The following is a 12,249-nucleotide window of genomic DNA, read 5'->3' as shown; positions in this document are numbered from 1 at the left end:
GCTCTGTGTGGCAAATCGAGCGCACCTCTCTGCATTTCGAACACGTGTCACAATTAATAGCAGCGGTCCCCAACCTTTTTTGCGCCACAGACCGGTTTATGCCCAACAATATTTTCATGCACCGGCCTTTAAGGTGTCGCGGATAAATACAACAAAATAAAACTAGTACCGGTACCGAATTTATTCATAACACACGTGAAAAGACCCAGGAAAACCGAGTAAACAATAAAAACGATAACAAAATAACGCTGAAAACCGATAAAAACCCTGAAAACTATACATTTCACACCTGAGCCTCAACTCTCGCGGCCCGGTACCAAACAACTCACGGACCGGTACCGGTCCGAGGTCCGGGGGTTGGGGACCGCTGATTAAGAGGACCCGAGGGAAGCTCGGAAAGCTAAGCAGAAGTTATTTGGAGAGGAGAGTGACTGCAGTTGGTTGAAAAGAGAGGTAAAAAAACTTCAGTGGTGTGGAAACATTATGGGTTCGCGGAGTCAGACGTGGATCAAGTAGAGATAGTGTGTAAACTTTGCTACAGTGTTGTAGCTGCACCACAGAGCAACACTGCAAAGTTCACTAAACATAGATGGTAAATGGCCTGCATTTGTATAGCGCTTTTCTAGTCCCTAAGGACCCCAAAGCGCTTCACACTACATTCAGTCATTCACCCATTCACACACACATTCACACACTGGAGATGGCAAGCTACATTGTAGGCACAGCCACCCTGGGGCGCACTGACAGAGGCGAGGCTGCCGGACACTGGTGCCACCGGGCCCTCTGACCACCACCAGGAGGCAAACATGGGGTTAGTATCTTGCCCAAGGATATTTGGCATGCAGCCAGGAGGCAGCCTGGGATTGAACCACCGACCTTCTGATTAGTGGCTGACCTGCTCTGCCACCTGAGCTACAGCCACCCGTTTAGATGTTTACATTTTTCATTTATTTCTTATATTGCAAACATTTGCACTGTTATCAGTATTTGCACACTGTTTTATAATATTTTTTTCTGACAATCTTTAAAGTCATTATTCAACACATTGTTATTGTTAAATAAATATCGTCAAATAATCGAGATCTCAATTTCAGTGAAAATAATCGTGATTATTATTTTTGCCATAATCGAGCAGCCCTACCGTACAGTAATAATGATAATAATAATAAACTTTATTTACAAAGCACACTTAAAAACCAAGGGTATGTCAAGGTGCTTAACAAGTAAGATAGAGAATAGGAGGAGGATAATAGAAATTGGACCAAAGCAAGTACTAAGTATGCAAGGAGGTAGCTGTCACTGATACATAGGAAAGCAACAGGTACAGAGCAAACAAGAATTTAAATGAGCATAAAAGTGCATAATATAAAATCATAAAAGAAATATTAACTAGAGGGAAAGGCAAGATTGAATAAGTGGGTTTTTAGTCGTGATTTGAACAGTGCAATGGAATCAGATGCGCGGAGGTCAAGAGGAAGGGTATTCCACAGTACCGGGGCAGCCAGAGCAAACGCACGGTCACCCCGGGACTTCAGCCAAGATCTGGGTTGGGTCAGAAGTAGTTGAGTGGCAGATCTAAGTGTTCTAGCAGGAGTATGTGATTTGAGAAGTTCACTAAGATAACTTGGCGCTAATTTATTAATAGTTTTGAATGTAAGGAGTAATATTTTAAATTGAATACGGTACTTTATAGGCAGCCAATTCAAGCTAGCTAGAACAGGAGTAATAGGGCAAAATTTCCTGGTACCAGTCAAGAGGCGGGCTGCTGCATTTTGGACTGTTTGCAGTCTAAGAAGAAGAGAAGAGGGAAAACCGTAGTACAAGGAGTTACAATAATCCAACCTGGAGGTCACAAAAGCGTGAATAAGCTTCTCCAGGTCCTCATGCGGAACATAATGCCTAGCCTTAGAGATAAGGCACAGTTGGTGGAAGCTAGATCTCACTACAGCAGACACTTGCTTATCGAGTTTGAGCGAGCTATCCAGCAGTACACCCAAGTTACTGACATAGTCACAAGAAAAGCTAGCAAAGGAACCCAGGGCAGCACAGAGTTGGGCATGAGGGATTTTACTGTTGAACACCACAATCTCAGTAACGTTTATGCTTATTGTCGCTGTTAGCTAAAAATGCAAATTTAGCGTAGTTTGCCCTGGATTCAGCTTTTCATTCATTTCATTCATTTTCATTTATTTATTCATTTTCAGGCACAACAAATACCTATATGCTTTGACAAACAAATATGATCGACTGTTTCTAGTAGAATTCCAAAAGTTGTCATCTTGTACCCTCTCAGAGCCCTGTATGCCTGCAGAGACCCCTACAGTAGGGAAACATGCAAAACAGTGCCCAAACCTTTGTATTTTAGCTTTATGTATGTCTTACACAGCATCCCAACTCTTTAGCTAACTTAATAACTTTAGCTAAAGTGAATAGTTAGTCTAATTCATTAGTGCAGAAGTGTTCACTTTTTTTGAGCAGTGTATTATAATAATAATCTTTCACTATATTTCTTTTGAATGCTAACTAAACTGGAACTGAGGAGATGATGCTACAGTTACAAACTACTCAGAAATCATTTTGAAGGTTTTTGAAATCAGGTCCATAAAATCACAGATTCTGACACACTTCTAAAAGAAATGTTAATGATTCAGTAAGATCCAGTTGTCTTCTGTTTTGTTCTTCATGCTTCCACTGAGGTTAGGTCTGTGCTAAATGATGCTGCTGGTTTCATCAGTAGTTTTAGAACACTTGAGGAAATAATTTGCTTCAGTTTGACCTCTGATTACAGTATTGTATTTGGCCTGTAATTACAGCCAGTGTTGGGTTTGTTGCTGACCTTTGACCTGCAGCTGGATGTCTCCCAGTCTCCGTTCTTTTCCTCCAGCACTGATGGAGCAGGTGTAGTTGCCGCTGTCAGTCTTTGAGGGTTTCGTCAGAGTGAGGCTGAAGTCATTTGTGATTAAAGCATAACGATTCATTGATGTGCGCCCTCTGTAATGCTGGTTTTGTCCTCTAAGATTGTCTCCTCCTTCTTGTCGTAGGTGGACTGAATTGGGATCGAGGTCACTGCGAGTCCACATCACTGTGGAGTCCTCAGGTATAAAACCTGAGTACAGACACAGCAACAGGACAGACCTTTCCCCCTCATTCACCTCCACCACAGCCAGAGCATGCTGGGAAACTGTGAGGACACACATAGAGAGTCATGAACTAATCTTTGAAAAGAAATACTCCCTCATTTCCTAAGTGGGGCAAATCAAAATAAGGTAGCAACTTCAAAAATGTGTTCAAGGGAGTTGAAATCTCTGCATGCCAAGAAACTACAGACACACCTATTTATTTCCACAGTGGAACAAGTGTTAATTAGCTGGTCAAAAACAAGCAGATCTGATGAGGGACGATGTCCTAACCAAAATAACACAGTGTAAGTGCAGAATTTACAAGTTTCTCTCTGAAGTGAACACGGCAATTCAGATGAATGAGAAGCAGCTGTAGGAGAATATGGTTTTCACATGGGTACAAACTCCACACTGTAAAAGGAGTTTATATTGTGACCACTGAAGTTCTGTTAGGCAGCATCACAGACCTGGAGAAAGACGTTAGAATAATAATAGGAATGAAAGGAAAGTTAAATGAATTTTAATCTGCACAGCAGAGTTTATAACATTATGGTAAGTTAAAATAACTATGCTCATTTTAAACTGTTTACCATTAGTTAAAATGTACCCACACAGCCAAACAACTTAAGTCAAACATAGTATATGATATTATTTGTTTTTATGGCTCGTGGTTATATTAACTGTAATTCCTGTGGAGGTGAACTGCATTAGTGATACCACTTGTAGGAGGACCTGCAGTCACTGTGTTTAAAGTGGACATGAAGCACTAACTGTATTAGGCTTAATATAAATCATGGACACCTACGTAGTAAAGCTATCAATAAAACTAACTGTGTGAATGCTGAAAGGCATTCACACTATTGAGTTCATATCTGTATTCTTTATTTTTCATTTTCAAGTTGCTTTTGTTTGGTATTTTTTGCCAATGAAATACCACAACTTTTGTGCTACTTTTACTGTTCAAATTGTAAAATATTCTGCTATTTCTGGTAATTCTGGGTACATCTTTTAGTGTATATGACCTCTATAATTGTTCAAATATTGACCTTTTTTATGACTTTCTGCACCATAAAAATGAATGGAAAACATCAAATACTCTGCTAAAACTTGCTTGTTTTTGAAGCTTAAATACTTACGCATACGTTCACGTACAAACACCACTCCAACTTTAAAATGTTCTCCAGTTATTGGGTTATTACTGTATATTTCAACTTTTTTCACATCTCTTAGCATTTTCCAAAAAATATCTTGTTAAGTTTTGGGTGCCATGATGAGGATTTTTCAAAAGATATGGAGCTCCGTTTGGAGTGTGTCACTCTAACTTTTTGAATCAGTTTTTCATGTCTGAAAAAAACTCTTCTTACTCGCTCAATTTTCACTCTGCCCACACAAATTATACATCAAAACAGAGGTGTTTTTGTAGGCTGTCAGAAAATGTGACTGTATTTATTGTGGGAGTTACACATTTCTGGCAAATCGTCTGAAAGCAACAAAGTCTACCCACTTTCTATAGCAATACAATGGAAATGCTATTCTAAATCATTGCTGGAAGTCTCTAACAGGACAAGTTTTCGAATTGTCATATTGCCTAAACCATGTGATGTTTAGACATGAGCCTCCTGACCCTCATGATTCAAGATTTTTTTTTTATATACCTTTTACCGGTGCCATGAATTATGTTTGTTCAGGGTACCAAATCTGTCCTCCTCAGAGGTTTCAAACTCTGCAAATGAAGCCTTTTTTTGTCTCATTATGTGTCTTAGATAGATTAGCACAGAGACAGAGACATTGTTCACCAAAGGCTGCTGATTCTTAAGGTGAAAAAACTGATATTGATAGCCCACATACAAGTTATAAAATATTGTCTTCTCATCTATTTAGTTAGGGTATACTACAAGTCATATATATTTATTAATTTGTTCATTCAACACTTGAACATCCCCCATTGTGTTTTTAACCCCAAAATCCATTGTTCATTTTGTTTTTGACCAAAATAATAAAATAAAAAAAACCAAAACAACTATACTTCACTCTGACTGCTGAGTGTACCTGCCTCTACGACAGCAGACAGAGATAGCTGTCCACTCCAGTGCCTGTATAGAACACCGCGCACGTTAAACCGTTTGGATAATGATCTTGTCATGTTTCTTATAAACTGTTATTATCACAAGGTTTTAGAGGTTTTAGACCTGAAGTAATTTACATTACCTGAACTCAGATCATTTCAAATCTGTTGATCACCTGGCCTCAGCGAAGTCACGCCCATATTTTCCCTAGGTGGAAAACTTCTACTTTAGCATACTCTCTCCTTGCTTCAGGTGTTCGGTAGTTGTTTCTGGGTCCTGGACTGTCTCTGACCATTCATCATACTTTTACAAGTGTAGCCACTCATCATTAAATCGTAATATTCTGGCACCTCGCGGGTTTACCTGCGTGACTATGATCAAAATGCGGAGCTGCTGCAGGTAACAGTCTGCGTTGAAACAGCGTTCAGAGTGATCTTCTTACCGTTTATGATGAGCAAGAACAGCAGCAACATCCCCATCCTGTAAAAATCACTAAATCCAGCACAAAGTCCCGATAAATCCTCTGCTGACCGAACGATCCGACACCTGAACACACCTGCAGCTACTGCTAACACACAAAGGAGCGGTTACTTTCTGTTTTACAGGGAGCATTCTGGGCCAGAGAGAGCGGATCCAGTTGACTCCGCCTCCATTACAACCAACTAGAAGTGGAAGCAGTGACGTTTTACTTTAGTGAAAAAGTCAAAGATGAGTGTTACATTACCGTTCATTTTGTGGGTTACTACAGAAAATTATACATTTATTGTTCTCACGTGTTATTTCAACTAACTGAGGACGTGTTGCCTGATAAGTATTTGTATCCTCTTGTAACTTTACTGTTTAAAGAACTAACACCTCCAAAATATCAGGAGTAATAAGTCATTATAAGAAGTTTGTGTGAACTAAAAATCAAGAAGGAGGGATACTGTTTGTGTGCGATTTAGACAGCCCAGTGCGTGCTCCAACACAGGGGAACCATTCTGTTGGGGATACCTACCCTGGCACAACACTTGTGTGTCCCAGACTACTGTTTAGATCAGGTATGGGCAACTCCAGACCTCAAGGGCCGGTGTCCTGCAGGTTTTAGATATCAGACATTAGAATGGATGAAACGTAACAACTATGTACAAGATAGATATATTTATCTATTTATTTGTATATCTTTAAATATATTATTATATAGTGACAACAAGATTGGATCATAATGAGGAATCCTGGAACCAGACAAACCATGTTCAGGGACTAATCTGTCTAAGGCAGACGTGGTTGTAGTGGAAACCATTTACAACTTTCTGATCATTAACATCTTTGTAGAATGAGGTAGGATCAGGGTTGGACCAGTAATCTGGCATACTGGGTGTTTTCCTGGTCGGCCTAACGCACTTTTGAGCCACTGGGTCGCCTAATCAAATCTCTTAACGCCACTGGCCCCTCCCCTGCCTTTGCTGTGCGCTCTCTCAGTTTGTAGAAAAACTTTATTGTGGAAGAAGGAGTGAAAAGGTGGAGCCGGAAAGCTAAAAGAAAACAATAAAAAGAAACTAATAATGAGTCAAGTTAACCAACATAACTGCCGGGCTGCAGCACTGTGAACAGTAACAAAAGCAACCACTAGTACAAGCTGTGGGGAAGTGAGGAAGAGACAGAGGAATGTGGACTTCACATAGTAAAAAAATCGATGGAGAGACCCAATTAGTAGTGCTGTGTGATACCTATGCTTTTATCTTATAAAGTCATGTAGAGGAGAGTAGTTTGTCATAATACAACACAGAGAGACAATCATCAACCATCACTGCATGTTGTTAGCAAGAACCCACAGAGAAGCCACAGAGGAGAACATGCAAACTCCACACATTAAAAACATAGACTGTGGATCCAGAGAGAAAAAAAAGAGAGAAAGACGGTTTCTTTGTAAAGAAAAAAAAAAACAAGCTGTGATTTGAGCTGTGTGTTTGTTTCAAGTTGACCAGCAGCTGACTCCACCCAAAGGAAGTGACCTCACACCTGTTTTATTCATTGAAACAGGATGATGAAAAGCTGTGAGCGAGTGTTTTGAGATGTAAACACTCACTCAAGAAGAAAAAAACTGGATCAGACTAAAAGTTAGCCAGTTATTTTCACTTATTTAACCGGATGGCTCATTTCAATAAAATCAATATGAAACAGTAGAAGATGGAAACCGACACACAAGAAAAGCCAGAGAAACAAAGACAAATCCAAACAATCCATCATACTGAGTAAATACTGAGGACTGTTCCTTTATTACGACCACTGAAGGCCACGCCCTTCAGGTCATGTGATCATGTGGTTCGTAGGAACGCTCCTCTTCCTCAGAGGATCCACCTGTGCTTCCTCTCCTCTCTCCTCCACCTGTTACAGTGAGGGAACCTCCTCCATGATGGAGGAGCTGCTGGAACCAGACCGTCAGACTGCTGAACACGTCATAGACACCTCAGCTTCACTACTGGAACTTCAACATTATGCACTCCATACTGTACAGTAATGCCACTGTTTTGCACATGTCTCAACTCTGTATATTTTTATATATTTTATTTATTGTTTACTCTATTTAATTTGTAAAATATGTGTACACACACACACACACACACACACACACACACACGTAGAAAAATATTTAGTATGCACGTCCAGAAATGCATATACTATTATATATTGTACATATATTTATTAGTTTCAGATGTAGCCATTCTTGTATTTTGCTTGTTTACATTATTGTATTTTGCACACCTCTGCTGCTTGTGAAAAGCTCGCACACAAGAATTTCACTCACATGTGCTGTACCAATGTACCTGCACATGTGATGTGACAATAAAAGTGATTTGATTTGAAAGTGCTGAGAGTTTCCTCCAGAGTGAGACCTCTGTGAGTCACATCTGTTGTTAATGTTCAGATGTGACTTAACGCTTATCAGCCCTGCACTCTTATCTGCAGCAACGCCCTGGCACATTGAGCTACTTTGGCACATAGTTAGCCTCCCCCATGGTAGAAACTCTCAAGCTTTCACCTGAAAGCCCGCAGTCTGTTAGTCCTGACCCTCTCAGACATCGTTCACACTCTCACAGGTAAAGTCAACGTCATGAGGTCGCTGTTTTCCGGGAATGAGTGAATTTATGGCGCTGTGCTGTGACTGAGTGCAGATTAAACAGGTAAACTGAGCTCAGAGTTTCTTACCGCTCAGGAGGAGAAACAGCAGCATCTTCATCCTCCTTTATAAACCACAGCAGCCACAAAGTCCGGTAACCCCGGATAAAGCAGAGCTCCCACACACGCCTCACTGTGGCTCCTGTAACTTTGTGTTTTGTATGTGAGGGAAACGCCCCGCCTTCCTCCAGCTGTAAGTACTGATAGCTGCTGCGTTCAATACACCTCGGATTTACGGACTACATTCTAGAAAACGGGACAAACAGGATTTGTTTTGCTTCTCAGCACGTAGAACCATTCAAACACCACAGCATAAGAACGCTTTTACTTTTATTTGTTTGTGCTTAACAGCTGTGCTTAACATGCTGTGTGTGCTCAGTGAGTCACACATATACAGCAGAGGCAGGCCTGATTCAGAGATTTACAGTTTAACTGCTCCTTACATTCACTGCTGCCGTCTTGGATTGTTAAGTAGGTCTTGGTGTGGCTGCTCTTACTTTCCTAATAGGAAATCCGAGTTTATGAGGAAGTTTCAGATTCAAATTCTCACTGGGGACTCTGAAATCCCGAATTCCTGCTGAACTCACCATTAGTTTTTAGTTTCAGTTTCGGCTGCTTGTCTCCGAAGCCCTGGGCCGTACACCTGGGCCCTGTTTCAGGAAGCCGGTTTAGTGGAAAAACTGAGTAAGTATACCCTGAGTTAACGAAAACTCTGGGTTTTCGGTTTCACAAAGCGAGTTCAGCTGAAGCCTGAGTGAGTCACTATGACGACACACGCCGTGAAGCTAACCTGCCCCCTAGCAGCTTCACTACAACTAACCCTGACTGTCCCCGCCTCTTTGTCGGAAACCTGACAGTAGGAAGTGTCAGACATGGCGTGCCCCGTCCTTGAAGAGCCAGTAGATGTTGAAGCCCAAATTCTCCGCAGAGCTCTCCGCCGGGAGAGAGTGATTAGAGCGCGTTTGGACATCTTATCATTTCCTGATGATTTTCTGTGTGAACGTTACCGTTTCTCAGCACAATCTATAATTTATTTGAATAACATCCTCAGGCCTAATATTGCTCATGTGACACATCGCGGACATCCTCTCAGTTCTGTACATATTATTTGTATTGCACTTCGGTTTCTTGCAAACGGGAGCTTTCTGTATAATATTGGTGACGCTGAGCACGTTTCCAAGGCTACCGTCTGTCGGGCAGTCAGGAATGTTACAGTTGCACTGAAACGTCTCCTGTACTCGTTTGTGGTGTTCCCCGGTCACAGACCCACAAGATTTATCAAAGAGGGATGCCACAAAACTGCAGGTATCAGGATGAACGAAACTTAATTCATGATGTGGTGATATTTGAACTACTACTTAAATTTTACATTTATTTTCAGGGTTCCCAGGCATGATTGGCTGTATAGATGGCACTCACATTCCAATCATTGCTCCTTCAGTAAATGAAGGAGACTATGTGAACAGGAAGTCTTTCCACAGCATTAATGTACAGGTACATAGTTCCCTGTAGCATTTCAAACTAACAAATTATTTCATTATAGTAATGGATGCTAATTTGTGTTCTCTGCACTGTGAAGATCATATGTGATGCTCCCAACATTATCACAAATGTGGAAGCCAAGTGGCCAGGCTCTGTTCATGACTCACAAATTTTTTGTGAATGTACACTGAGCACAAAATTTGGACATGGTGAGTTGAAAATACTTTAAAATATATAAAGACTAATTGCTACAGGGACATTTGAACTGAAGTGTATCCTTCTGTCTTAGGAGAGTTCACTGGCTACTTGCTTGGTGATAGGGGGTATCCATATTTACCCTATTTGCTTACCCCTTACCCTGACCCTGAACCGGGCCCACAGCAACGATATAATCTGGCTCATTGCAGGACAAGAGCCAGAGTTGAAATGACTATCGGAATGCTTAAGGCCCGGTTCCAGTGCCTGCAAAGACTCAGGGTCACCCCAGAAAGGGCATGTGACATTATTGTGGCATGTGTGATTCTTCACAACATTGCCACAATTAGAGGAGAACACTGTCCTTCTGAACCAAACATCAGCAGTGATCCAAACCATGAACATCCTGACCCTCCCACGGACATACAAGATGGAAGAGCAGTCAGAGACACCATATGTCACAATCATTTCTTTTGACCCATCACCTCAACATGTTGAAAGAAGAATAAACAGATTTTTTGTTCAACTGGCTTTATTGGTCACCTGTGTTTCCTGTACACAAAGTATTAATAAGTATATTATTATGTTGTTCAAACACTGAAATAATTCGTCCATCTCTGACCACTTCACCCACCCTTAACTGATGTTCCAGCAGTAAAATCTCAATCTTGGTCTTTTGGATCTGCTGCTTGAAGTGTTCCAAATCCAAGTCGCATTTTTTTATTTTCTTGATCAAATAGGTTTTGTACAGCTGCTTTACAGGGAGCTATTGAAACACAGAAAATAGCATTGACATTCATAGTACATGCCGACTTAGGTTGGTTGTAAATCAGTGCTGAACATCTTACTGAGGAAAGGTTTGTTGGAGAAGTGGCTGGACCCTCTTCCTCTTCATTTCCATCATCACTCTGTTAGAGACATAGAAAGTCCATGGTTTTATTATAGTACCACATTTTATTCAATTGTTATATTTTCCATTGTAAGATGTAAACCTCATAAAGTGTCTCTGTTGCTTCCTCCTCTGTAACAGCTGTCAATGTTTCTTCATTATTTTCCTGTAGTAAAGAAATAAACAACATTGCTGTTCTACTGTAAACTCATATAATCTGTGGAGTATTAAGAGTACTCACAACTGCATGTTGGTCTGGCTCAACAGGAGGCTGCACCAGATGCAGAACACCACCACCATCAACTGATAGAATATGAGGTTTATACAGGTCACTTATAACTTACAAGGGACCAAATGGCAATTAACAAACATACCAATCACCTTACACTTCATTGTCATTATGCTCTCAGAGACAACCAAGACTGAGGGAAGGCAAAATCAGTAGGAAAATAACTTCACTACAAAATAATCCATTATGGTAAAGAGTTTATCAGATGAATGAGCAGCACTGCAAAGGTGACTGTGAAGAAAGGATGTATGCACATCATGTATTATTTTGAATTTACCTCTTATGTAGGCACTTGTGTCTTGCGGGGTTATTGACTCAGAGGATGTCCCCGCAGAGATGCCTTCAGCCACAGGGCGCCCACTGTTTTGGCTGAGGGCCAACTGCTCAGCCTCTGTGAGTGGTGGTGGTGGAGGACCCCCACCTGTTTTTCAGGCCTCTGCTTTTTTTCTGTTGGCTATAACGGGTCACATTTGAGCATACAGAGTAAGCAAATATGTACTTGTAATGTGCTCAGATAATTTCAATAAGTGCTTACAGAAAGAAAATTAATGTAGCCTCTAACTGCAATTGATTTACATCGGACAAACAGACCAAGCACTATGGCTCATAATACAATTGTACCTTACCTGTTTGGACTATATTTTTATATTTCATTTTTACTTGCTGCCAGGAACGTTTGGGGCCTGTTGGGTTGCACCTGCGCTCACATCACGTCACAAAATAAAATGTATAAAATAACAAATAAAATAAAATAAATAACGTGTTAAATGGGTGGAAATCCCTAGATCAATGTTTAAATTAACACTCACGCATTGACTCTGTCGGCTTTGTTTTGCCATGCATGCTCCCTTTCTTTTGCAGCTGAGGCTGTGTTACTTTTTTTCTGCAAAATTTGCATGTTATCGGCATATGCTGCCATCAGAATTTCGGCCTCAAGCGCTGTAAAATACATTGACCGCGCCTTCTTTCCCTCCGTCTCCATGGTGACTCGCTTAATCTGTGCTCCACTAATCAGGGCTTTATGTATCCTCGTGCGCGCGCTTAACTTGG

At 40.9% G+C, this 12,249-nt stretch overlaps 1 protein-coding gene and 1 long non-coding RNA gene across 5 annotated transcripts in view; both read right to left on the bottom strand.

Annotated features, from left to right (window-relative positions):
- LOC113019660 (uncharacterized) overlaps positions 1–8,524 on the bottom strand; it is a 30,787-nt gene extending 22,263 nt beyond the window's left edge. For 2 of the 4 annotated variants that reach the window (XM_026163442.1, XM_026163444.1), the window contains exons 1-2: positions 5,628–5,846; positions 2,837–3,181 (exon numbers count right to left, since the gene is read on the bottom strand). In XM_026163442.1, coding sequence (XP_026019227.1) covers positions 2,837–3,181; positions 5,628–5,664 — 382 coding nt within the window. In that variant the 5' untranslated portion in view covers positions 5,665–5,846. Of the gene's footprint in view, positions 1–2,836; positions 3,182–5,627; positions 5,847–8,374 lie in introns of those variants that run through there. The other 2 variants (XM_026163443.1, XM_026163445.1) reach the window with 2 other exon arrangements.
- Positions 8,525–10,764: 2,240 nt separating this feature from the next.
- LOC113019774 (uncharacterized) lies at positions 10,765–11,041 on the bottom strand. The gene is made up of 3 exons (XR_003272089.1): positions 11,014–11,041; positions 10,870–10,929; positions 10,765–10,787 (listed from the first exon to the last, which is right to left on the bottom strand). It is a non-coding gene; the product is annotated as an uncharacterized LOC113019774 (long non-coding RNA).
- Positions 11,042–12,249: the final 1,208 nt, after the last annotated feature.

This window comes from Astatotilapia calliptera, chromosome 3 (assembly GCF_900246225.1).
Source record: "Astatotilapia calliptera chromosome 3, fAstCal1.2, whole genome shotgun sequence".
Taxonomy (NCBI): domain Eukaryota; kingdom Metazoa; phylum Chordata; class Actinopteri; order Cichliformes; family Cichlidae; genus Astatotilapia; species Astatotilapia calliptera.
The sequence above is the reverse complement of the archived record's forward strand: the minus strand, read 5'-3'. Positions and strand labels throughout refer to the sequence as shown.